We start from the raw sequence: 26,838 nt of genomic DNA on the forward strand, positions 1-26,838 counted from the left end.
TATCTGCAGGGTTATTCTGGGTGGTGCCGCTGCTTTGCTGGATTGTCTCCATCTCCCATCTGCAAAATGGAGAGTGATGGTTCCTGCCTCATTCCAGTGGTTCCTGAAGGCGGAAAGCCTGGGGAGTCTTTTCCAGTGCCTGCTCCTCAGATTTTTCATGGACCAGCACCACCGGGCTGACCTGGGAGCTTGTTGGGAATATAGATTCCCAGTCCACTGCAAACCTTCTGTATGAAAACCTCCTTTTTAAAAAAGATTTATTTATTTATTTGAAAGGTGTAGTTATAGAGAAAGAGGGGAGACAGAGAAAGAGATCTTCCATCCACTGGCTCCCCAAATGACTGCAGTTTCTGGGGAGCCAGGAGCCTGGAACTCCATGCTGGTCTTTCACAGGAGTGACAGGCCCAAGTACTTGTACCGTCTTCTGCTGCTCTCCCAGGTGCATTAGCAAAGAGCTGCACTGGAAGCTGAGCACCTGGGACTCATTCTGGCGCTCTGATGTGAGATGCCAGCACCCACTGTACCACAGCATTGGCCCCCAGAAACTATATTTTAAACAAGAGCCACAGGTGATTCCTGAACTCATTGAACTTTGAGAGGAAAGGCTCTAAGCTATGTGGGTGAAAAGCTCCAGTTAGCTTTTTGTATAATCCTGTGCTTCTAACCTCAAAATAAGGTAGGGAAACCTACGTATTTGCATATTTCTTTTTTTTTTTTAGGTTTATTTATTTATTTGAAAGTCTGAGTTACAGAGAGAGTAGGAGAGGCAGAGAAAGATAGATCTTCCATCTGCTGGTTCACTCCCCAAATGGTCACAACCGCTGGGCCTGGGCCAGGCTGAAGCCAGGAACCTGGAATTCCATCCAGGTCTCACACATGGGTGGTAGATGCCAAGTACATAGGTCGTCACTTGTTGCTTCCACAGGCACACGAATAGGGAGCTGGATCAGAAATGGAGCAGCTGGGACTTGAATTGGCACTCATATGGGATGCCAGCGTTGCAGGCAACATTTCAATGTTGTTTTCCCTATAAGTATTTAGTCTATTTTTTTTCTATAAATATGTGCGGCGGGGAGCAGTGGAGGGTAGTGGGGGTGATAATTTTGTAGATTTTGCTATCAGCAGGACCTGTGGCTCCCTAAGAGGTCACAGGCATGTTTGTAAGATGACATGGAGCCGGCACCGCGGCTCACTAGGCTAATCCTCCACTTTGCGGCGCCAGCACACCGGGTTCTAGTCCTGGTCGGGGCGCCGGATTCTGTCCCGGTTTCCCCTCTTCCAGGCCAGCTCTCTGCTGTGGCCCGGAAGTGCAGTGGAGGATGGCCCAAGTGCTTGGGCCCTGCACCCCATGGGAGACCAGGAGAAGCACCTGGCTCCTGGCTTCGGATCAGCGCGGTGCGCCAGCCACAGCGCGCCGGCTGCAGTGCGCCGGCCGCGGCAGCCATTGGAGGGTGAACCAACGGCAAAAGGAAGACCTTTCTCTCTGTCTCTCTCTCTCTCACTGTCCACTCTGCCTGTCAAAAAAAAAAAAAAAAAGGTGACGTGGGTGGGAGCCGTGGAAGCTTTCACATTCCTGATCCAACCTGTTGCTGTACACCTAGAACAGAAAGGCTGAGTTTAGGGACCTCTTTAAGAGAACGGTTGCTTTTGTGGTGGTCAAAGGTGACAAGGATCCATCCCCTGGCTCAGTCACCCTTGGCCGGTTTCATCACTGCCATCTTCTGTGCTGCACTTTACAGCTATGAAATGAAAAGCCCGGGAAGTCCCTACCCCATAGCTTGACCACTGTTCTCCCAGTCCCTTCTAGGGTGAGACACACTGCCTGTAAAAGCCACCTCACACTGGTGGGTTTAAAGCCTCATACAGCCAAAGACCTTTGTCCAAGGCTCCGAGTGGCTCTTGTTTCCTTTGTCCGCCAGCAGGAATGAGGATTGTCTCCTGTTTGTATCATATCCTCGTCCTTGAAAGATGAGTGTCATGTATTAACCTGAGCCCCTCTTTGTAAGATGAGCTCGTGGAGGACAGGAAAGGGAAGAAACAGGTGGGGAACGGTGGTTCTAAAGATGGAAGGCCCTGCTTGATTACAGGTGCCCAACCTGGACCTGTGGCTGCAGGAAACTTGAGACTCATCAAGCCTGGCCGGATGCTTTTACAACCAAGGGAACCGAGGCGCAGAGAGTTGATTCCCAAGGATGCACCAGTAAGGGCAGAGGAGGAACTGGGTTGCTCACACCCTGTGCAGGGCCCAGGAAAGCTTTGGAAAGTCTGGGTTTGCCACGTGGAATTATGGGCATTGAAGGAACCCAACCTGGGAGGCAGGGACCTGGCTCTGACCTGGCCAAATAGCTGCCAAGATCCCCTTCAGCTATAAGGTCCCATTGTAGAAATAAGAGAAAAATAAACAGAGCCTCTATGTCCCTGGCCATATCTAGCATACATCTGGATAAAAATGGGGAGCCTCTGATTCAGGACTTCCAGCCTGGGCTTGATATTTGTTTCAATGGCTACAACTTACGAAACGTAGCAAGTGCAACTGTTGTGCAGCCAGGTGGACAAATCCTGTGTGCATCTCGTGGGGTTTCACAGCTTTGTGGGTTGCATCCACACAGCATGGAAGTGTCCTCTTCCAACCTCTGATTGCTTTTATCCAATTCCCAGTCATTGCCCACAGAATTTACCCCACTCAGTATGCAGCTTCTAGAGGCTTACATAAGCGGAATCACTGGGTCGCTATGGCTGATTGTTGACCAGCCTGAATCCCAAGACCAGTGGCAGCAACAGCATCTTTGAACTGTTGCTTCGCGCTTCTTCTGAGTCTCTTGTCCTGTTGAACATTTTGCTCTTCCAGCTCTCTGCCACATGCCCTTTGCCCTAGAGTCCACTTCACATTATTATTTCATTATTATATAAATAGAGCTCCTGTCCGCTAGTTTATGCCCCAGATGCCTGCAATGGCTGGGGCTAGGGCTTGGCTGGGCTGAGGCTGGGAACTCAGTCTAGGTCTCCCACGTGGTGTCAAGGACTAAACCCCCTGAACCAGCACCACTGCTTCCTAGGGCCTGTATCAGCAGGAAGCTGGAGTCAGGAGCCAGATCCAGGCATCGAACCCAGGGTTCCAGTGTGGGATGCACTCGTCTTAACTAGTGAGCTAAAGACCCAGCCTTGCGTTTCTTGGTTTCATTTCCCCATTTCTCCTGACCAAATCTTTTCTTCTCCTAACTAACTAGGGGAGTTTTTTCCTAATCAGTTATTCTGACTGAAATAATTTTTTTGTCCTTAACAATAGCTTTGTTTAAATTGTTAATTTTATCCAAGTTTTTGAAAAGCTCCAATTTTGGATTTTTTTTATTTGGTATGTGACTCTTAATGAATTATTTCTAAAAAAAAAAATTATTGCTTCCCCCCAGCTGAGAGAGGGGGAGACAGAGAGAAAGGTCTTCCATCTGTTGGTTCACTTCCCAATTGGCACAATGGCCGTAGCTGAGCTGATCTGAAGCCAGGAGCCAGGAGCTTCTGCCGGATATCCCACACAGGTGCAGGGGCCCGGGCACTTGGGCCATCTTCCGCTGCTCTCCTAGGCTATACGCAGAGAGCTGGATTGGAAGAAGAGCAGCCTGGACAGGAACCGGCACCCACGTGGAATGCCGCTCCGCAGGAGGAGGTTCAACATACTGCACCACATACTGCTGGCCCTGAGAAAATATATTCTGAAGCATGCAATATGGAGTTAAATGGTAGCTGTGAAGCTCCATCAGCCAGATCTTTAATCTGTGGAGCTGCCTGTGTGTGTGTATGTGTGTGTCTTAGTTTCCTAGGTTGCCATAATAAAGAACCACATATTGGGTGACTTCAACCACGGAAACTGTCTCACAGATCTGGAAGCAGAAGCCCAAATTCAGGGGTCGCCAGGTTGGTTCCTTCTGAGGGTAGTAAGGGAAGGATCTGCTCCAGGCCCCTCCCTCCTGGGCTTGTATTTGGCTGTCTTCTGCCCGTGTCTTCTTACCTCAACCTCCTCTGTGTGTATGACTCGCTGTCCAAGTCTCCCCCTTTTTGTAAGGACACCAGTCATATTGCAGCATGTTCTACCCAAGTGACCTCTAATTAACTTATTATCTCTGCAAAGATCCTATCTGAATAAGATCAGATTGACATATTTGGGGGGTAGGGGTGGGGACACAGTTCAGCCCTTGATATTGAACGCATATGTGCATGTGTGTGCCTGAGAACCATGATGGTGCTTGCAACTAAAATGCCAGGGTCCAGCAGCCCCGGGAGACGGGTCAGGGCTGTCCATCAGAAGGCTGCCTTTTGAGGCTGTGTACCCCGTGCCTGAGCTAAGCCCCCATCCTCCCTGCTCCTCCAGGACGGATCAAGCCTCACAGTTCAACGTATGCGCCATCCGTGTGATGATTTGAAGGGGAGTCAGGGAGCAGAGGGCCCTGGCAGGGAGATGCTGGGCTTGGTTCCGGGCGTTGGTGCTATGATTGAATCTGGCTTCACCCCTGACTAGCTGATTGCCTGTGAGCCACAGCTGCCAGTGAATGGGGTTACTACTCAGGATTGCTGTGAGCAGCAAGTGACATCACTTAGGACACACGCTCAGTACTGTGCATGGCACAGAGCAAGTGCTTGATAAATGGCTCATAGCTGTCATTGCTGTTAGCGTAAAACGGTGCTCTGGTGAGAGTGTTGTTTTGGTATCACACTGTGACTGTTGTATTCTTTTAGCTGCTTTGTTCTTAGAGTTTTCTAAGAAAAAGTAGATGGTTGGCTGGCACCGTGGCTCACTAGGCTAATTCTCTGCCTGTGGTGCCGGCACCCCAGGTTCTAATCCCGGTTGGGGCGCAGGATTCTGTCCCGGTTGCTCCTCTTGCAGTCCAGCTCTCTGCTGTGGCCCGGGAGTGCAGTGGAGGATGGCCCAAGTGCTTGGGCCCTGCACCCGCATGGGAGACCAGGAGAAGCATCTGGCTCCTGGCTTCGGATCAGCATGGTGCACCGGCTGCAGCGGCCATTGGGGGGGTGAACCAATGGCAAAGGAAGACCTTTCTCTCTGTCTCTCTCTCTCTCACTATCCACTCTGCCTGTCAAAAAAAAAAAAAAAAAAAAAAAAAAAAAAAAAAGGTAGATGGTTTTGTCCCCATTGTCCCGAAGGGGTAACTGATACAGAGAGGCCATGAACCACATGATAACCAAGTGGCAGCTCCAGAAACGAGCTTCCAGGCTTTTCATGCCTTGGCTTGGTCACCATGGAAAAAAAAAAGGATCAAGAAGGAAGAAAAGAGGCCACTTTAAAATTTTATTTGTACACAGCAGGAAGACCTTAAAGACTTACTTGTTTAAAAAGTATTTTTGAGTAGCAGATATACTCACATGGTTCCAATATAAATCTGTAGCAGAAGTCAGAGAAGTCATGCTCCTTCCCCAATCTCTCTCTGTCACCCCTGGGACCATCACTGTCATTTCCTGTGGGCTCTTCCAGAATTTTCATCTGGCCTTCCAAGGCTGCTTTATGCAGCAAATAAAGGGACTTATTTTTACTTTTCTCTTCCTCCTTACCTAAAAGGTGGAATACTGTATGTTCTCTGTGTACACTCCTTTTTTTCTTTCGGTAAAGAATGTATCCTGGCTGTCATTTCATGTCAGTATGCAGAGAACATCATTTTTTTTTTTTTTTTCAAGAAAGGTCTCGAGTTAGGAGACATGGAGGAGAGGATGGCGTGATAAACATTCACATGTGTGCATACTCATGGATCCCTGGTCTGCATGGAGGTCCAGAGTTCCTGGTTTCCTGTGCCCCTGCCAGTCAGCACCTCTCCCCACATGGCCACTGAGTCCCCTCATTAGTGTCCCCTCTGGTTTCCTTTCTCTTTGAATTTTTTAAGAGCTCCACTGTGAACCTCAGTTCTTTATTCATTGTAGCCGGGTGGACTCACCTGGAGGTGTTGTTAAACGTGGATTCCTGGGCCCCTCACTCCTAGATCCTGATCTAGAAGCCTGGAGTGGGGCCTGGGCACATACATTTTTGAGCTCACAGGTGATGTGGTCCATGGCCACACTTGGAGGAGCTCTGCTGTGTTACAGGTTGAGTATCCCTTAGACACAGTGCTTGGGACCAGAAGTGTTTTAGGTTTGTTCAGGTTTTAGAAGATTTGCATATACATGATGAGATTTCTTAGGAATGAGGTCCAAGTCTAAGTATGAAATCCATTCATGTTTTATATATTCCTTCTATATATAGCCTGAAGGTAATTTTATACGGTATTTTTAGTGCAGCTGTGTTTTGATTACAGCCAATCGCATGAGGTCAGGTGTGAGGTTTTCCACTTGTAGCATCATGTCAGAACTCAGAGAGCTTTGGATGTTGGAGCATATTTGGATTTGAGATTTTTTTGGATTAGGAATGCTCAACTTGCGTATCTATCACTTATTTACATTTCCTATAGATGAAATCAGGTTAGGTTGTTTCCATTAATTTCATTTACTGGTAAATAGCAGCTAACCTTATATACGTGTCATTTTGATTGTACTAATTAGAGGGTAAATTCCCACAAATGTGCTTGCTACATCAAAGGGCTGATGTATTTGTAATGTCAACAGAAATTGCCAACTAACCCGCTAAAGAGTTGGTGGCATTCTGCCTTCCCATGAACAGTGTGTGTGAGAGTCTGTTTCCCCACAGCCCCAGAAGAGGATATTGTTAAACTCTGGATCTGTGCCAATCTGATAGGTAGGAAATGGTATCTCAGGGCGGTTTCAATTTGCATGCTCTTCTGTGTAAGACTGAGTATCTTTTTAAATATATGGGAGCCATCTGTGTTTCTTGTTTCTGTGAACTGTCTGTTCATATCCTTTGCCCATTTTTCTGCTGGACTTTTGATCTTATCCTCAAGTTCTAGGAGCTTTTTAACTATTAGCAAGATTAGCCCTTTGTCTAGGATCTGGACTATATATAAATATTTTCCCCAGGTGATCATTCGCCTCTTAATCTTGTGTGCGGTGACTTTTTCTAATCTAAGTTCTGGATTTATATATTGTGTAAAGTATTCAAAATAATGTGAAAATAGAGTTGTTTGTCCATACGGACAGCAACAGAAGTAGATTTACAGATCCAGATCTGTAGGGATTAGGAAAGACACTGGGAGAGAAAGAAGGATCCAAGGAATACGGTGATGTGTTCAGCAACTGCTGTTTGAGACAAAGGGAAAATCGGTGCCCAGGTTCTAAGCATTCTGCAAAGCACGTAGGATGGCTGCCAGGAGTGGACACCAGCTTGGGGCCTGAGGAGGATCAGGTTGGAGCATAGCACAGTGAGCAGGAGAGGCTACTTGCAGGTGATGTCAGAAGGAAACGGGAGCTTGTCTGCTGGCCTGAAGAAACCAAACAAGACAGGTCACAGAGGGTGTTACTTCCCACAAGGATAGCTGCTCACAGAATCTGTCAATCAACCAAGGCTGGGGCTTGCGTTGTGGTGTAGCAGGTTAAGCCTCCGCCTGGGATGCCGGCATCCCTTCTGGGTGCCAGATTGAGACCCGGCAGCTCCACTTCCAATCCAGCTCTCTGTTAATATACCTCGGAAAGCAGCAGAAGATGGCCCAAGTGTTTGGATCCCAGCACCCTCATGAGAGACCTGGAAGAAGCTCCTGGCTCCTGGATTTGGCCTGGCTCAGCCCCAGCCATGGCAGCCATTTGGGGAGTGAACCAGCAGATGGAAAATCTCTCTTTCTCTTTATCCTCCTCCTCTCTCTGTAACTCTGCCTTTGAAATAAATAAATAAATAAATAAATGTATGTATGTTACAAAAAAATAAAACAGCCAGGGCTCTTATTGATTATTTCAGGTCTCTCTTTTTTTTTTTTTATCTTTTATTTAATGAATATAAATTTCCAAAGTACGACTCATGGGTTACAATGGCTCCCCCCCCCCCCATACCGTCCCTCCCACCCACAACCCTCCCCTTTCCCACTCCCTCTCCCCTTCCATTCACATCAAGATTCATTTTCGATTATCTTAATATACAGGAGATCAGCTTAGTATACCTTAAGTAAGGATTTCAACAGTTTGCTCCCACACAGAAACATAAAGTGAAAAATAATAGATGATTTTTTTTTAAATGATGATGAAATCAGATCAGACCTATTGTCATGTTTAATCCCAGTGAGAGTCAAGTGGGAATTGATAATTTCTTTTTTTTTTTTTTTTTACAGAAGATCAGTTTAGTGTACATTAAGTAAAGATTTCAATCGTTTGCACCCCCATAGAAACACAAAGTGAAATATACTGTTTGAGTACTCGTTATAGCATTAAGCCTCAATGTACAGCACATTAAGGACAGAGATCCTACATGAGGAGTAAGTGCACAGTGACTCCTGTTGTTGACTTTACAAATTGACACTCCTGTTTATGGCATCAGTAATCTCCCTATGCACCAGTCATGAGTTTCCAAGGCTATGGAAGCCCCTTGAGTTCTCCGACTCTTATCTTGTTTAGACACGGTCATCGTCAAAGTGGAGGTTCTCTCCTCCCTTCAGAGAAAGGTACCTCCCTCTTTGGAGATCAGGTCTCTTTTAAAACTGTGATCAAAGATAAGCAAAGCAGGAGTAGGCATATGACCTAGCAGTTAAGATGTCTGTCCCATATCATACTGCCTGGGGCTGAGCCCTGGATCTGTTCCCAGTTCCACCTTCCTGCTAACATGCACCCTTAGAGGCAGTGGTGATAATTCAAGTAGTTGAATCTGTACCACCCATGTTAGAAACTTCAAGTAAGTTTCCAGCTCCCAGCTTTGGCCTGGCCCAGTCCTGGCTGTTGTGGGTATGTAGAGCGTGAAACTGGATGGAAGATATTTCGATCTTTCAATTGAATGAATGAATGAGTAAATAGATACTTAGATACATACATACATAAAGTGCCACTTTTGCTGGGTGATGGAGTAGCCCATCTGCAGGTGCAAAGAAGGATCACAACTAAAGGTGTCTTCTTCTAGAAATAGATTAATTTCTACAATAGAGCACACTGAACATTCTCCATGGTGATATATAGGAAGAAGACCCCAAAGGTGGTGTTGTTGGGGAGGGGTCAGGGGTCACCCAGGCCGGTGATTACAAATAGGTCCACAGTTAGAATTGGCCTGTAGATGTGTTTTCATTGGCCAATTTGGTGTTGGCAAAGACACTGTTTTTCACATTTTAGGATTAGTCACCACATTTGAAAACCAGGCAATTTCTTGTAAAGATGTTTCTCTTTGCTTTTGAAATGTTGGGAAGCTGGTTGTACTGGCTGTACCTCATAGCTAAAGAAGCAGCTGTTGTGACTGAGAGAGAAATATCTTCCATCTGCTGGTTCGCTCTTCAGGTGGCCACAACAGCTGAGGAGGGGGGACCATGTCCCTTAAGTCTCTGAACCCTGTTTCCTCATCCACTATACTTGCATGTCTCGTGAGTTATTACAAGGATCAAAAAAGGTGATGCATGTTGGAAAACCCTGAGCCTGTGAAGGAGGGCTGCAGGGTACGGGTGAGATTCCAGAAGAATCCACAGCCAGTCCATCCTCTTGTTCCTTGGATTTCAGATCTGTCCAGTGAGGTTGTCGTTCTCCATCACTGGGGTATCCTCTCTGCGCAGGGCTCTCCTTTGTGCTGTCTGCAGGCGCCTCCCTGCTGCTCTCCTGGTCTCCACCCTTGCTGCCCTAACCCCTTCTCCATGTGTCAGGAAGAGGGGCCTGTGTCACTAAAGCCTTTCAGAGCTTTCTGTTGCCGTAGGGTATATTCTGTGACCTGTAGGCACCTTTTGTGATCCCCCGCCTCTTTAGGCCCAGCCTCCCCTACCCCAGCCTTCAGTCCACTTTAGAACACTTATCACATCTGGCCGTTGTTATTTAAATTGTGCTGAAATAGATATAAAACTTATCACTGTCATGACCGTTTTTAAGTGTACAGTGCAGTGGTTAGGTTATTTACGTCACCAATTTCCAGAACTCTTTCCGTCTTGCTTTATTGCAGCTCCTGTACCCACTGAACAGCCACTCCCCATTCCTGCTCTCGCAGTTCCTGACACTCATGATTCTTCTTCGTGTTTCTGTGACCGTGACTTCCTTAGGCACCTTGTATCTTGGGAGTCTCACAGTGTTTGTCTTTTGTGATTGACTTAATTCACTCAGCCTTGCGTTCTGAGGTTCATCCCTATTGTAGCATGTGTCCGAACTCCCTTCCATTCCAAGGCTGAATAATAGCATGTATGGACCGCATTTGTGTATCCATTCATCCATCGGTGGTCACTTAGGTTACTTCTACCTTTTGGCTATTGTGAATACTGGAACATGGATGTACGACTATTTCAAGAACCTGCTTTTGGGGCTGGCATTGTGGCACGGTGGGTTATGCCAGTGCCTGCAATGCCAGTATCCCATATGAGTACCAGTCTGAGTCCTGGCTGCTCTACTTCCTATCTAGCTCCCTGCTAATGTGCCTGGGAAAGCAACGGAAGGTGACCCATGTACTTGGGACCTTTCCACCCATGTGGGAGATCCACATGGGTCTGTGGGCTCCTGCCTTCCACCTGGTCTAGCCCTAGCAGCCATCTGAGCAGTGAATCAATAGATGGAAGATCTTTCTTTCTCTCTCCCTTTCTCTGTGTAACTCTGCCTTTCAGATAAATAAATTAAAAAAAAAAAAAACAAACCCAGCTTTTAATTCTTTACATGCCTAGAAGTGGAAGGGCTGGATTATATAATCCTATTTTTAATTTTATGAGGAACCAGCACGCTCTGTCTCTTAGTTGCTGCACCATTTTACATTCCCACAAATAATGTACAAGGCTTCCAGTTGCTCCACATTCTCTCCAAACACTGTATTTTCTGAGTTTTTTTTTTGTTGTTATTGTTGTTGATTGTAGTCATCTACAATCTACAAATGGATGTTGAGATGGTATCTCAGTGTGGTTTTGATTTGCATTTCCCTAATGGTTCGTGATGTTAAGTGCCTTTTCATGTTCTTAATGACCATTTATTTGTATATCTTTGGAGAAACGTCTCTTCCAGCTCTTTGCCAATTTTTCATTCAAGTTGTTTTTTTGTTGAGTTGTAGTTCATTGGCCGCTGGCTTTTAAGTCCACAAGGGAATGATGTGGACCCTCCTAGCTCTAAGAGGGCAGGTGAGCTCATGCCCAGGTGCTCACTGCTCATGCCCTGAAAATGGTGTTGGCTGGGATTGCACGTGGAGGCGGTTGTCAAAAGCAAGGGCTCACAGGGGTCACATCTCGCTGGAGTTGAGTATTTGGGAGGCAAATCAGGATTCAGAATGCATGGTCCAAAGTCCTGATGGGGATTATTTTCTCTGATTAGCTTTAGACTGCACTCATTTGGTTGTGTATAAAATACATTCCATTTTGCCTAATCACACTGGTCTTGATGATGAAACTTAGTGTCTGTTTATAGTTTCAAAATCTGCTGCCGTTGAATGAGTCTCCCTTGGTCCTCACTTGTGGAGAGGAAAGGAGACTGCAATCCCGGCTTCATGATGGTGGAACAGGGATGGGAGGCTGAGTACCTCACCTGCTGCGTGGCACCTGCGCCCCCTGGGGAGGGTCAGTCGCTGCATCTTACCCACTCTCTGTCAGTGCTAGCCCTCCTCCTCATTCCTCTTTCTCCTCCTGCCTGATACAGGCCCCCCATTCCTTACCTAGTACAGGGATAGCTTTCTGACTGTTGTCCTTACCTCCAGGCTTGCCACTGTCCACTGCTGCCAGAGTAAGCCTGTTAGACCACAGAGTAGATTGAATTCTTTGGTGTGCCCACATTACCTTCAAGGTGATGTCCACACCCTGTCAGCAACACCCCAGCCATTGTCAGCAGCCGTGTGGCTCCCATAATCACCTCCCCTGCCACCCCCAGCACCACAGCCTCCTTCCAGTCCTACTTTGCACAGGCTGCCTCCTCCACCTAGGATACCTCCCACCATGGCTTGGCTGTTCCACTTACTCCCAAGTTGGAGTGCTGTTCTGTTCCCCTTGACCGACGACCCTCGCCGAAGTTGCGCCCACACCTGTGCTGGCTCTCTCTATGCACCCTTGGCTGCACTGGGCCTGTCTGCCTGTACGTGCTGGTTTGTCCATCTTCTTGCTGCATGTTGCGCTGTGCCACTGGGCTCAGTGCCCTTCACAGAGGTCCTTAGGCAAGGAGGAGAGAGAGCAGAAAGGAAAGTGTGTCTGGTTGCCAAGTGCATGTTTTCTCCCTGCTCATCACAGTCTTGCAGGCCGGGGTGGCAGGGTTCGTGTTGATGCCCAGAGTGACCGAGTCAGGTTGCCTTCACTCCCTGGACACCCTGGAACAAGGCAGCCCGGGCTTACCTTCTGGTAAATGTGTCCCAGCAAAGCGATGACTCATATGTGTGTGACTCAGGGCGAAGCAGCACAGCTGGAAAGGCCGCCAGTGTGTCTGCGTGGAGCTGGCGGATGGTTTACAGGGCCACGAGCTCCAGGCCAGCATTTGCCAGGCTCCCAGAGCCCTGCAGCCTACTAACTAGAGCAAGGGTATGAAGTCTCCTCTGTATGTAGGAAAGGAGGCTGCAGTGGCAGGGCTTTTACAGTATCTCTGCCCTGGGATTCTGTCTACTCCATTACTACTGAATAGTAAGCCACCAGTCATTGCATGCTTACTCTACGTTATAGGCACTGTGATAAGCACCGGACACATAAATGATCATTTAATCCTCACAGTACCCCAGCAACAAGAATAATAGCAAATCCATACATCAAAAAGTTCATGGGAAGTAGATTTAAAAGGTAAGTTTGGGGCAGGCATTTGGCCTAGGTGTTAAGATCCTGATTCAGAAATCCACATCCCATCTGAGACAGGGTCCCGGGGTTCAGTCCCCATCTGCAGCTCCTGACTCTAGCTACTTCATGATGCAGACCCTGGACAACAGATGATGGCTGCAGTGACGAGGTTTCTGCTGCCTGTGCGGGAGACCTGGCTTGAGTCCCTGGCTCTGTCTTCAGCTTTCTGCCCAGTCCCGGAGTGGGGAGTGAACCAATGCATGGGAGTGCTGTCTTTGTCTCTGTCTTTGAAATAAGTAAATTTTTTTTAAAAAGGTAAGTTAATTTTGGTGCAAAGAAATTTTGAAACCCATGCAGAGTTCTTTCATAATAGAATTTCCTGAACTTTTTTTTAAAAAAAGATTTATTTATTTTTTATTTGAAATGCAGAGTTACAGAGAGGCAGAGGCCGAAAGAGAGAGAAGGGCCTTCCATCTGCTGGTTCACTCCCCAAACAGCTGCAATGGTTGAGCTGGGCCAATCCGAAGCCAGGGGCCGGGAGCTTCTTCCAGGTCTCCAATGTGGGTGCGGGGCCCAAGCACTTGGGCCATCTTCTGCTGCTTTCCCAGGCCATAGCAGAGAGCTGAATCAGAAGTGGAACAAATGGAACTTGAACTGGTATCCATAGAGGATGCCACCACTGCAGGTGGCACAGCACCGGCCCCTTCATGAACTTGTTGAAGACCCCTTGTATGCATAGATTTCAGAATTTTCATATCAACATAGCTTATGTTCTAATCCCGTTGTCCGTGAATCTTTGAAGCACCCTTGTGTCTAACACTACGCATGAGTCAGTGTTACAAGTTCTTTTTCTTCATTCATTCACATGGTTCTCACAGTAACCCTACAAGCAGGCACTGCTGTGGGGAGCAACTGGGAGCAACTCGGACTAGACTAAGTTACTGGAATTAAGACTTATTCTATGCATCTGCTTTCCCACAATATGGCGCTGAGAAGGGAAACAGCTTCTACACAGCTGCCTCCAGTTCAACCAATAAACTGTGGGACCTGCTCCTGATTGGAGGAGAGCAGCGTACTCGGCGTGTGGGTAGCAGAGTTGGGATTGGTGGAAGAGGACTATAAAGGAGGAGAGAGACGGCATGCACCAGGAACATCTAAGGGGAACATCTGAAGGAACACCTGTGCAGCCCCCGAGAGAGCCGGCGGGCGGTGTGCCGCTCCCCTGTGGAAGTGGGGAAAGTGGCCAGGGGGAACCGCCCTTCCACGGAGGTGGAAGGGTCGGTAGCCAACCCGGGAAGAACCAGCAGCAAACCCGGGGAGGGCCGAGCAGACGAAAGAACAGCGCAGGGTCCTGTGTCGTTCCTCCACGAAGACGGGGAGCGGCACACTGCTGTCTTCAGTTGCTGGATAAGGAAACAGGCACAGAAGGGCACTCATAGAGATGCCCAAGGCCACATGGGAAGAAGCTCAGGCTCTCTGTCTTCCAGGTCCACATTCTTAATCCACAATGTGTTTCCTGGGTGAAGTGTGACTGCAGTCCCATTTCACAAGGGGAAGAAATTGAGGCTCAGCAGGTGGTCACTTAGCCAGAGTCCCACGGCCAGGGAGTGATGGAACCAGTGGTGAAGACCAACCATGTACCCTCCTACCCAGACTCAGGAGATAAACAGCACACATCTGTGGTACACTTGGTTCTCCTTAGCCCTCCCTGTTGGCCCTTCCCAGGGGCCAAGTCCAGAGGCTGGACAGGATTCTGGGGGCAGAGACTAGAGGTACAGCAAATGGGTAGCATTTGATGGCACACCCTACTTCCTGTCTCTTTGCAGTTTTGGGTCCCAGAATGCTTCCTCATCCCAGGGATGCTGACAGGACTCTTTGTTACCTCCACAGACAGCGAGACTGTGCACTACCACTACGGCCCGAAGGACCTGGTCACAATCTTGTTCTACATCTTCATCACCATCATCTTGCACGCTGTGGTTCAGGAGTACATTTTAGATGTAAGTGACATGTCAGGAACTGTGGAGGTGCCCTGCGGGGAGTTTTCCCCTCCATTCTGGGAGGAAACTGTAGCCCTGAATTCGTTCACCCACTCATTGGTCCCATTGACTGGACTAGCTTCATCACACTCAAGGCTCCGTCCCTGTCGCAGCCGCCTTCAGTCAGCCCCTGGGACAGTGGTACTGATGACATGGGAGACAGTGTCTGAGATACGACAAAACAGTGTCCCCGTGGGTGTGTCAAATACACCATGTTTGGGAAATGTTTTCTTTAGGTGTAGGCTGGAGGTATTCATTTAGCACTTTCTCAAAATACTCACCCTGAACTAAGCACTGTATGTACACAGTAAGCTTATGCCAGATAACTTAGATTCTGTCCAACTGCAAGCGTTTAACAAAGCTCAGCCCTTCTGTGGGGAGAAAGCAGGAGTCTGAAACCCACCCAGGATGAATACACTCAGATATTTAACACACCGGGTTTTCTTTATTCTTCAGAAAATCAGCAAACGGCTTCATCTCTCCAAGGTCAAACACAGCAAGTTCAACGAATCTGGACAGCTGGTCGTCTTTCATCTCAGCTCGGTGATATGGTGCTTCTATGTGGTGGTGACGGTGAGTGGCCTTGGGACTGCTGAAGGGTGAGGGCCGGCCCCCAGGCAGCTCTGGCTCTGGCTCTGGCTCTTGGGTTGCTGTTGAAATCTCTGCAAGGGCTCAGCAGGGAAGAGAGCAAGAAGCAAGTTTCTTATTTTCTTAAAGGATTTTTATATCCTCCTGGTATTGCAGGGAGAGGCAAAATGGTATACAGAGGCTGCTTTCTAGCTGGAGAGAGCCATCATGCATCTACATGGCTCTATACTGTTCTGCAAGGCCTGCCTACAAGCCGTGTTCATCCCTAAAGTGGCAGGGACAGCTTGGACTTGGGGGTCTAGGTGCAAGCCCAGCACAGTTTTTTTCTTTTTTTCAATATTATTATTTCTTCTTCTTCTACTTCTTCTTTATTTTTTTGTCTGAGATACTTCCAAAAATTTGTTTTCTAACTCAGATATTCTTTCTTTTGCCTCACTGAGTCTCTTGTTAAGGCTTTCTACTGTATTTTTTATTTGACATATTGAATTCTTTATTTCTGATATTTAAGTTTGATTTCTCTTTAATATATCTACTTCTGGCAGAATTTCTCATCCATATTGTGTGGATTTCTTCATCTCATGTATTTGCTTCTCTGTGTTTTTGAGTAATCTTTTGATCATTCTTTTGAATTCCTTTTCAGGCGTCTCATTAATCTCTTTGTCTTCACATTCTAATATTGAAGTTGTGTTGTGTTCCTTTTTGGGAGTTATATTGTATTCCTTGTTCTTGTTTCTTGTATTTCTGCGTTTATTTTTAGGCATCTGTGGAAACACTTGGTTTTCCCTTTCAAGGCCTTTTGTCTTTGAAATTTGCTCCTGTGGCTTAGTGGAGTGTCTGCTGCTTCAGCAGATACCCAGAGACATGTGCTGGGTGAGGCCAGGGAGCTCCGGCCAGTGAATGAGGATGGGGCAAGAGTCCAGGGTGACATCCAAGTTGTGCATGGCAGATCTCTATTGTCAGCAAAGGGTACGGTATGATTACGCCTGCTGTTAAGATCACAGCCTCAGCCTCTCTCTGCCAAGGTGTTCAGCTGCCCAGAGTAAGCCCACACTGGCTATGTACTCTACCCATACAGGTGCATGAGTATACAAAGGATCTGTGTGCTTCTCAGTGTGAGTGCAGAACCCTCTGCGATGACCCACCCCAGGCACTCAGGGACCCTCTGAAGCCAGACCCCAGTGATTGCCCAAAGACCCAGCCACACCCCGCGTCCTACTGCACAGTCACAGGGAGCAGAGGATCCACTGTCAGCCCTGTCAGCCTCCCCATAAACAGAGAGAGCCCCGCTGTTCCAGAGCCAGCTGCCTGCCTGATAGAGGTTGGTTGGTGCTCTGCTATGCAAGTCAAGCCCAAGTGCACCTTGACAGAGTGAGGGGAGGGGAGAGCTTCACAGGCCTAACCTCCCTCCTGCCGCAGCCTTCCAGGCCAGACTCAGAGTCAGCAGGGACTGCAGATTTGTTCCTCCGATGAAATCTTCCAGTCAGACACGGGCTGCAGCCGCCTCTGCTTGCCTTATTGAGGTGGGACTTCCTCCCTGCTGGTGGCCGGGCACCGTGGTTGGGGGAGAGAGGAGAGAAGCAATGTGTTCTCCCTTCACAGGGTTAGGTGGGCACCCTGTCCCCCACTAGTGCTCCAGGCCAGACTCAAAGTCACTGGGCCTAGTTCTCCCTCAGACACTATTACCCTGTGGCATGGGCTGCCACAGGTTCCTCTCACTTTGTTCCAAGGAGATGGTGTCTCACTGCTGTGTGATTGTACCATCCTTGCTGCTCCACAGTGTCTGTCTTCTTTCTCTAGATTTTCACTGCAAACTTCTCTGCAACTGTACCCTGGGAATGTGGTTCCTTCTGGTATTTTCCCCATGGTCAGAATCAGCCCGTCTTTTCCCTATTCAGCCATCTTGGATCTACCGGTCTTTTCAGATTTTCAAAATTTCTTTTATTGACTTCAGAGGCATAGTGTCATAGAAAGCAGGAGAGAGAGAAAGGCAGAGAGAGGCAGAGAGACAGGGAGGGAGGGAGGGAGGGGAAGAGAGAGAATCTTCCATCATCTGGTTCACTCCCCAAATGGCCATAGTAATCAGAGCTGAGCGAGGCTGAAGCTGAGATCCTGAAACTGCATTTGAGTCTCCCACATGCATGCAGGGGCCCAAGCACTTGGGCCATCTTCCACTGCTTTCCCAGGCACATTAGCAGGGAGCTGGATCAGAAGTGGAGCAGCCAAAACTGGAACGGAAACTATGATATGGGATGCTCTGTGTCGGGCGGCTACCAAACCTGCTGTGCCACAACACCAGCCCTGTCCACTGCAATTTCTGTTTAACTGCCTTGGCCTCCCTTAAGCCAGGAAGGCATCGCCTTGAATGCACATCAGATCCTCTGAAGGTCAGTGCCATTGCATACGTGACTGCAGCACCAGACAGTTTATCTTCCTCCCCTTTCTACACAATAGGGCTCTTATTTCAAGCAGTGTTCGGAACAGCAAAATGCCTTCAAAGCAAGGAATGCAGATGGTCCTTTGGGGTTCCATGTAACAAGACCTTGCCTGTTGTGCTAGGAAATGTTTCATTAGCCCCCACCCCACCTGCTGCACCTCCCGTCTGTAACCACGTCCCAGGTGGGAGAAACCCAGGCCTGGGGCTTGGAAAACTCAGCAACCCTGTGACCCCTCTGAGGTTTCCTCCCCAACCTTCCTGAGGATGGCTCAGTCCTTAGTCCTCTGCCTGCGGTGACAGTGTGAGCTCTCCGCAGGAATGCCCTGTCTCCGCGTTCTCCCAGCAGGGGTCAACATGCCCTTGTGTGTCTCACATTTGTTCCTCTTACCGTGACATCACAGAGAGGTTTTTCTAAGCAGCACACTAGGAAACTTAAGTGAGGGACCTAAGACTTCTGTCCTCTTTGGGCAGGGCCGTTGGGCTGCCCTGTCCAGGGGGCAGACTCAGACTGTGCGTGGTGCCCCCTGCTGTGTGCAGTGCACTGAAGTCTTATACTTACGGCTCCCAGGCCCGTTGACGGCGAGTCCATGCTCACCTCTCTGGCTCTGGATAGCAGAGCTGGACGTGGTCCTGCAGGGGAAGCACAGCCTGCTCTCTGAATCACCTACCCCTTCAGCCCTCCCGCTGCCGACAGACATTCCACCCCAGCCGTGACCCATGGAGACCAGATTGGAGCCAGAGCCACGCTGCCCAGCACCCCTCTGCAGCGTGCTTCTTCCATCCTTCAGGGACTTGGCAGTAGGCTGCTGATAAGTTTGGGGGTGTGCAGCACTTTTCTGGGGGACACACATAGCAGTCATTTGTTATGGTGAGAGCCAGTTCCCCTACTCGCTCTGGTCAGCAGGGAGGAATGACCAGGGCACCAAGGAAAGCCATAATGACCCCAACTCCTATTTTTTTTTTTTTTGACAGGCAGAGTGGACAGTGAGAGAGAGAGAGACAGAGAGAAAGGTCTTCCTTTGCCTTTGTTTCACCCTCCAATGGCCGCCGCGGCTGGCGCGCTGCGGCCGGTGCACTGCGCTGATCTGATGGCAGGAGCCAGGTACTTCTCCTGGTCTCCCATGTGGGTGCAGGGCCCAAGGACTTGGGCCATCCTCCACTGCACTCCCTGGCCACAGCAGAGAGCTGGCCTGGAAGAGGGGCAACCAGGACAGAATCCGGCGCCCCGACCGGGACTAGAACCTGGTGTGCCGGCGCCGCAAGGCGGAGGATTAGCCTATTGAGCCGCGGTGCCGGCCCCCAACTCCTATTAATACCATTTAACTACTTGCCTTCCCTTCCTCCGCCTGACCATCTAGAGTGTGGGAGGCAAGTGGCTGAAGAAGAAGAGGTAGATTTGTAAGAGAAGGAGCACCAATTCACCTCTGAAGTCCCATCTTCACGATGCCATTGTTGTCATGAGTCTCTTTTTCACTCCGCAGTCAGTGCAGCAGCAGATTCTGCCACCTCTGCCTCCGGAACACACTGAGCTTCTGTCCTTCTGGTCTCTAACCCCAGCACAGTGATTCTCAGCCAGGGAAGGGGCGGGGGACACTTGGCCTTGAAGGGACGTTTGGCAATGTGGCATCTCATGGCAGAGGCCAGGGATGGTGCTCAGTGTCCTGTAAAGCACAGGACAACCCCCACAGCAAAGAATGAGCTGCCCCCAGCTGTCAGTTGTGCCAAGGCAGAGAAGCCCTGATGTGACGTCCGAGCCGCCATCATCTCTGGCCAGGACTGCGAAGCACCTGCCTTCCAGAAGGAGGTGTTTATAGACATTTGAAGCCCCCATCCCCAGCTGCTTTTCTCTTCAGCACCAGCTGCATCTTTATGTTTTTATTTAAAGAGTGTGACAGACATATAGAAATTGTACGTATTTGTGGATATGTGTGGGGAGCAATCCGGACTGGACTAAGTTACTGGAATTAAGACTTATTCTATGCATCTGCTCTCCCACAATATGGCGCTGGGAGAGAAGAAAACAGCTTCTACACAGCTGCCTCCAGTTCAGCCAATAAACTGTAGGACTTGCTCCTGATTGGAGGAGAGCAGCGTACTCGGCGTGTGGGCAGCCGAGTTAGGATTGGCGGAGGAGGACTATAAAGGAGGAGAGAGACGGCATGCACCAGGAACATCTAAGGGGAACATCTAAGGGAACACCTGTGCAGCCCCCGAGAGAGCCGGCCGGCGGTGTGCCGCTCCCCTGTGGAAGTGGGGAAAGCGGCCAGGGGGAACCGCCCTTCCACGGAGGTGGAAGGGACAGTAGCCAACCTGGGAAGAACCAGCAGCAAACCCGGGGAGGGCCGAGCAGACGAAAGAACAGCGCAGGGTCCTGTGTCGTTCCTCCGTGAAGAGGGGGAGCGACAGATATGTAGAATTTAAAAAAGTTGATCTTGTAGAAATTAAGAGGACAGTGATGGTTACCAGAGACTGGGCAGGGCAGGGTATGTATGTGTGTGTGGAAAAGCTGATGACCTGGCGCTGAGTTACAGTTACATTGCAATAGGAGGTCCTAGGGTTCTGCTGCCCCATGCGGTGAATATAGACAGTGACCCTGTGGTGTCTCTTTCTCTCTTAAAGAAAACAACAGGAAGACAGTATTGTGAATGCTTTCAGACATATCTTTTAAAGCATGTCATGCTACCTAAAAGCCTCCCTCACATTTACAGTGAAATCGGCATTTCCGCCTGGCCCTTCCTGCCTCTTGGGCTTAGCACGGGTGGTCCCTGTGCTCAGGTGCCCCATCACCTGACATCCCGTGGCTGGCTCCTTCCTGCTGTTCAAGTCTTCACCTACATGTTGCCTCCCTGCAGAACCCTGTCAGTTTGCCTTTTCTGCACCTGGCCCAATACTGGTGTTTTCTTGTCACTCTTTTTTTTTTTGATTTATGTCTTTGTTTTTTAAAAAGATTTATTTATTTATTTGAAAGTCAGAGTTGCACAGAGAGAGGAGAGGCAGAGAGAGAAAGAGAGAGAGGTCTTCCATCCAATGATTCACTCCCCACTTGGCCGCAATGGCTGGAGCTGAGCCGATCTGAAGCCAGGAGCCAGGAGCTTCTTCCAAGTCTCCCATGCAGGTGCAGGAGCCCAAGGACTTGGGCCATCTTACACTTCTTTCCCAGGCCATAGCAGAGAGCTGGATCAGAAGTGGAGCATCTGGGTCTCCAACCAGCACCTATATGGGGTGCCAGTGCCTCAGGCCAGGGCATTAACCCCCTGTGCCACAGCACCGGCCCCTATTTCTTTATTTCTTTTATTAAAACAGAGTTACAGATGCAGAGAGAGAGAAGTCTTCTATCCACTGGTTCACTCTTCAGATGGCCGAAATGGCTGGAGCTTTGCCAATCTGAGGCCAGGAGCCAGGAGCTTCTTCTGGGTCTCCCACATGGGTGCAGGAGGCCAAGGCCCAAGGCCATCTTCTATTGCTTTTCCCAGGCCATAGCAGAGAGCTGGATTGGAAGTGGAACAGCTGGATCTTGAACTGGTGCCCATATGGGATGCTGGTACTGCAGGTGTCGGCTTTATACACTACACCACAGTGCCAGGCTCCCTCCTAAACTCTTGAGTTGCCGGGTCACCAGCACCATGCTCACTGCTGTGTCGCTGGTACAGTGCCTGGCTTGTACTAAGTACTCACTGAATACTGGCTGAGAGGATGAATGAAGAAATTGCAAATGTGTTCTCCTTCTTCAGCTTTCAACAGTTTTTCTTTTAACTGATGAATGCAGTGCTATTATAAACATCATAGATGATCATTTTTTTAAGTGAACAAAGCAGAAAAATTTTAAAAAGAAAGCAAAAATGGACCTCATACCCCTCTTATTAAAAATACCAGTTTAGGACGGTGCCACGGCTCAATAGGCTAATCCTCAGCCTGTGGCGCCGGCACCCCAGGTTCTAGTCCCAGTTGGGGCACCAGGTTCTGTCCCAGTTGCTCCTCTTCTAGTCCAGCTCTCTGCTGTGGCCCAGGAAGGCAGTGGAGGATGGCCCAAGTGCTTGGACCCTGCACCCGCATGGGAGACCAGGAGGAAGTACCTGGCTCCTGGCTTCGGATCAGCGCGGTGCACCGGCCACAGCGCGCCGGCTGGCACAGCCATTGAGGGGTGAACCAATGATAAAGGAAGACCTTTCTCTCTGTCTCTTTCTCACTGTCCACTCTGCCTGTCAAAAAAAAAAAAAAAAAAAAAAAGTTTATTCCTATATCCGTCTCTGCATACATACAGATGATATGAGTGAGTCTGGACCAACCAATAATTTTATAAGAATATCAACTTCCAGCATTTTTTTTTTTTTTTTTTTGAAACAGAGAGATCTTCCATCTGCTGGTTCACTCCCCAAATGGCCACAACAGCCAGGCCTGGGCCAGGCCAGAGCCAGGACCTTCATCTGGGTCTCCCACGTGGATGCAGGGACCCAAGCACTTGGGCCATTTCCCACTGCTTTTCCCAAGCCATTAGCAGGGAGCTGGATGGGAAGTAGAGCAGCTGGGACATGAACTGACGCCCATGTGGGATACAGGTGTCACAAGGGGCAGCTTTTCCTGCTACACCACAACTCTTTCCCTGTACCTCCAACTTTTCATCTACTTTTGATCTCCTATTCCTTATTCAGAAAAAGAAAAGGAAGAAAAGCTACAGCAGAGAAAGCAGGGTGGGTGGCCTTCGGTCTGCTCTCACTTCCTTTGGATGTCTCCCTTCGTATTTAAACCTAAAGTCCACTATTCAATGAGAACCAGAACTCGCGTGCTGGTGGTTGTATCAGAACTTGTTTCTGCTGAGAGATCCGTGGCTCTCGAGCAGATCCAGTGCATAGCGTTCTTGTGGTCAGAGGAGGTGAGGCACGTCTGAATCAAGGCAGCAGCTGGCTGGGTCACATCTGGATCCTGCTGTTCCTGTGGATCTTGCTGTTCATACAGCACCAAGAAAGGCTTCTGGGGAAACAGACGGGATCGCTCCAGCTCATGGAGCTGATGCGTAGAATGAGAAGAGGACAAAGCTCCTTCAGACCGTCTGCTTGAGGCCTGTTGGCTGCACACACAGCCCCTGGGAGTGCAGGTGCAATGGCATGCCCAAGCTCAGAGGGTGCCGCAGCCCCAGTTCCCCCCCTCAGACAGCTGCCTGGACAGAGGTCTGGAAAAGGCTGTTGTCAGAGCAGTGAGTCATTTTTTCTCTGGCCGCCCTGGCTCTCCTCCCTCCACCCCACCCTCCTCCAGTCCCAGTGGACTGGACATTCACAAGCAGGCAGCATTTTTCTGGGAGTTTCTTGGCTTGCTGGCTTCCATGTCCTGACCTCTTTGTCTCCTAAGGAAAGAGGGCCAGGGCAAGGAGGTTCCTGTTTAAAATCACGAGATCAGTGGGGCTTCAGACATAGTCCTCTCACACTGCTCCTCCTCCCCATCAGCCCCCTGTCCCAGAAGTACCGTCTGTCTTGTTAAATACATTGCGCTTCCTCTAGCAAAGGGCGTTCTCACCTCTCTGGTTTTTCTGGAATGAGAGTGTGGAAGATCACGTGTCCCTGTACCTGGGTCCAAGATCTGATGAAGGCAGATGTGTGAATGTCGGAGAGGAAGATGATGGTGGGTGATGAAAGAGCTCACCACCACCCATGAGGCCAGAGCCCTCCATCTCTGCACGTTTATGGGGGAGGACGGGGGTGGTGACAAGAGGTTAGAATTGATGCTGTAAGAGTCTGGGGCGAGACATTTTCTTTTCTCTCTGAGTTAACCGTGTCTGCACTGTTCCGTGAGTCTGTGCTAATGGGAGGTTGTTGTGTTAACACAGGCCCAAGACTATAGAGGGTTTGGGCCACAGACTGCTGAAAATGCTTACTGCCAGGTCACAGGGCATTTGGCAACTGGAGGCTGGGTGGATCACCCTCACTTAGAAATATGTCTGAAGATCCGGTGGACAGAACTGTGAGTTCTTCTCACCAGACTATCGCCATGTTGATTCTTCCACTGTCCTGAGTGTTATCCTGGCCTGAAGTTATCCAGGAGATTGCTGGCCCAGCCCACCAGACTTCAGCTGTGTACTATAAATACTGCCACGTTTTAGCTGATTGTTCCTCTCCGGTCCTTCATTTCCATGTTTCTATAACGAGGTCATGCTGACCTAACCTTCTCTGCCCTCTCCCAACGGCAAGTAAGAACCGAAACTACTCACCGTTTTTTTTTTTTTTTTTTTTCATTCAACCAGCGGGTTTTTACTGGACTCTCATAGTGTCAGCTGACTTGCTCCTCCTGTATTTTGTAATGTTGAATTGTAAACACATCTGTAGCAAGGTTTTTATCAGTGAGAGACCTGTACACTCTGGAATAAGGGCATGTCCCCAGGGCAGCACTGGCATACAACACTGTTAACACCAATTTCTTAGCTTGGTGGTTCCTGGAACACCTTGGTGTGATATATTTGAACTCTAGACAATGTGAGGGTAAACCTGAGATTGCAGGTCTTTAGGGTAAATGTCTTGGTTTTTATCCTGGGCCCAGGCTGGGCAGTTTCAATTCCCTATGTTTGTCGGCACACAATCTCTCTCTCTCTCTCTCTCTCTCTCTCTCTCTCTCTCTCTCTCTGTCTCTAGGAAAAAGATTTGTTTATTTGAAAAGCAGAGTTAGAGAGAGTTTCCTGTCCACTGTTTCATTCCCCAGATGGTTGCAATGGCCAGGGCTGAGCCAGGCCAAAGCTGGAAAGCTGGAGCCTGGAACTCCATCTGGGTCTCCCATGTTGGTGTAGGGGCCCAAGGCGTTGGGCAATTTTCCACTGCTTTCCCAGACTCATTAGCAGGGAGTGGGATTGGAAGTTGAGTAGCTGGAACTCAAACCAGTGCCCTGGCTTAACCTGCTGTGCCATAATGCTAGCCCCAGCACACACTGTCTTTGAGATTGTAGCCCATCCAGGGTCTTGATTTTATACAAGGATCTCAGGTTCCACCTCCAAGATACTGTCTTCTGTTCCCACTTGGACATGCAAGCCCTGACCCCAAGACCAGTGCCTTCAGGGCTGCCGCACCATCGCTTCCTGCTCTGGCTTTTACCACCTATTTTTGGGAGCCTCCAGGGGTCTCCACTTCTGCTCAGCTTATTTGTTGGATTTCATCCAGGATTTGTGGATGTTTTGTGTTGGGAAGGTTTTCAGGTTAACTCCCTCACTGTGTCCTAGGTGCTGGGTAGAAGCTAGAGATGCAGAGAAAGGCCAGAACAGATCCTGGTGTGAAGGGGCTCACGGTCAGAGAGACCGCAGAATGAAAACCACACAGTGTGCCAGGTGTCAGAGTCCAGATGCGTGGGCAGGCTGACGGGATCCAGCCCTTCTCCTTACTCATGGTGATGTGAAAAGCCAGACTGGGCTTTCTGTTTTCCCATGGGGGAGTGATTCTGGAGTCCATTTGCTTGTTCATTCTATAAGCCTTTCCCGAGTGCCTCCACGTGCAGGCACAGTGCTGGACACTGTCCCATAGACTGTCACCTCTGTTTCCAGCAGTACCCATAGGGGCAGATGTTTTAATCCTCACTTTACAGATGAGTCCCTAGATGAGCCAGGGAGATGAATGAGCTCACTCAGAGGATGCATCCAGTGTCAGACCACAGCCAGACACAGGTGTTCTGAGCCCGGAGCATGGTGCGTCCTACTGTGTCTGCTCCTTCACCATAAAGAAACTGGCCCAGGGCCAGCCAGTCCCACACAGACAGATCCCCTCTTATTCACATTTCCTGCTCCTTTCTTCCCCTGGCAGGTGGGGCTAGGTGTGTCCCTGACAGCTGCGCTGGTCCTAGGGTCCCAGGAAGTCTCATGTCCATGTCTGTCAACGCTTTTTCTTCTCTCCCGCTGCAGGAAGGATACCTAACAAACCCGAGAAGCCTCTGGGAAGACTACCCGCACGTGTACCTCCCGTGAGTATGCTCATGACGCGGTCCTGTCTGCTGGCTTCTCCTCCCACAGGTGGCCAGAGCACCATGGGGCCAGCTGGCACGAGGACCAGATTGTGTCCTGATCCTGGTAGGGCAGGTAGTGCGGACCGGAGACTTGCCTCAGAGCCACTCACTCCCAGAGTTCTTGACCAGAGACTCCCCCTGCTGAAATGCCACCTGCATTAGCTGCAGCCGCAGAGGCACCTAAGCTGCGGGGACCGATGCAGGAGCAGAGCAGCTCCAGGAAGGTCTCTGGGCTTTGTGCCTTGTTGGCGACCCACAGACGTTGACAGCTCGCTTCCCCCGGCTGATGCTGTGTCGCAGGCAGCTTCCCCTGCCGTTCTCGGTGCCACCCCGAGGCCAGGAGGGCAACACCTGAGCCCGTCGTCTTCCTCAGGAGGCCACCCTTTGCCTCTCCTAAGCCTTTCAGGAGCAGCGTGAGCAGAGGGCGTGGAGCTGAGTGCGGTCTCCCCTTGCTGCTGAGAGCCATGGAGTGTTCAGCATGTGCAGTGGGCGCCGCCTCGTCCACACTGCTGTGCAGTCAGCCCCTCCCATCGAGGCTAAAGAACCCCGCTTCGCTGCACTTCTGCGGCTGTTTCTTGCTGGGGACGTTCGCAGCCAGTCCTGGCCTCTCCTTGCCGGCTGTGCTTGGCGAGCCCCCTGGGGGATGTTCTCTTTTCCCCTGTCCCTGTGACCTGCTCCCCTGTCTCCAGCTTCCAGGTGAAGTTTTTCTACCTGTGCCAGCTGGCCTACTGGCTGCACGCACTCCCTGAGCTGTACTTCCAGAAGGTACGGAAGGTGAGTACGCCCTGCCCTGACCCTGGAGGCCACTCTTCTCCGCTTGCCATCAGCCCTTCCCAGTGGACCCTCCCTTGCCCCTCCCAGAAGCACTGGGAGTTGGCTGGCCTGGGGAAGGAGTACAGTGATGAGATAGCACCTACAGAGGTGCCCGGTCAACCCCGGAGAGGGAAGCCACCGCCTCTTGCCTGCCCCCTCTACCAGACATGTGGCTGTGGGAGAAATTGATCCAGAGATTGACCAGAGGGCTTTTTGGCCTTCCCAC

At 49.7% G+C, this 26,838-nt stretch overlaps 1 protein-coding gene across 2 annotated transcripts in view; it reads left to right on the forward strand.

The window, feature by feature from the left end:
* Window positions 1-26,838, forward strand: part of TRAM2 (translocation associated membrane protein 2) — an 89,250-nt gene that overhangs the window by 51,285 nt on the left and 11,127 nt on the right. For both annotated transcript variants that reach the window (XM_008263046.5, XM_089333171.1), the window contains exons 3-6: window positions 14,661-14,770; window positions 15,266-15,382; window positions 25,699-25,757; window positions 26,489-26,573. In XM_008263046.5, coding sequence (XP_008261268.2) covers window positions 14,661-14,770; window positions 15,266-15,382; window positions 25,699-25,757; window positions 26,489-26,573 — 371 coding nt within the window. The remainder of the gene's footprint in view (window positions 1-14,660; window positions 14,771-15,265; window positions 15,383-25,698; window positions 25,758-26,488; window positions 26,574-26,838) is intronic.

The sequence above is a fragment of the Oryctolagus cuniculus genome, chromosome 5 (assembly GCF_051225735.1).
Source record: "Oryctolagus cuniculus isolate XC-2025 breed Fujian yellow rabbit chromosome 5, ASM5122573v1, whole genome shotgun sequence".
In the NCBI taxonomy this organism is placed as follows: Eukaryota; Metazoa; Chordata; class Mammalia; order Lagomorpha; family Leporidae; genus Oryctolagus; species Oryctolagus cuniculus.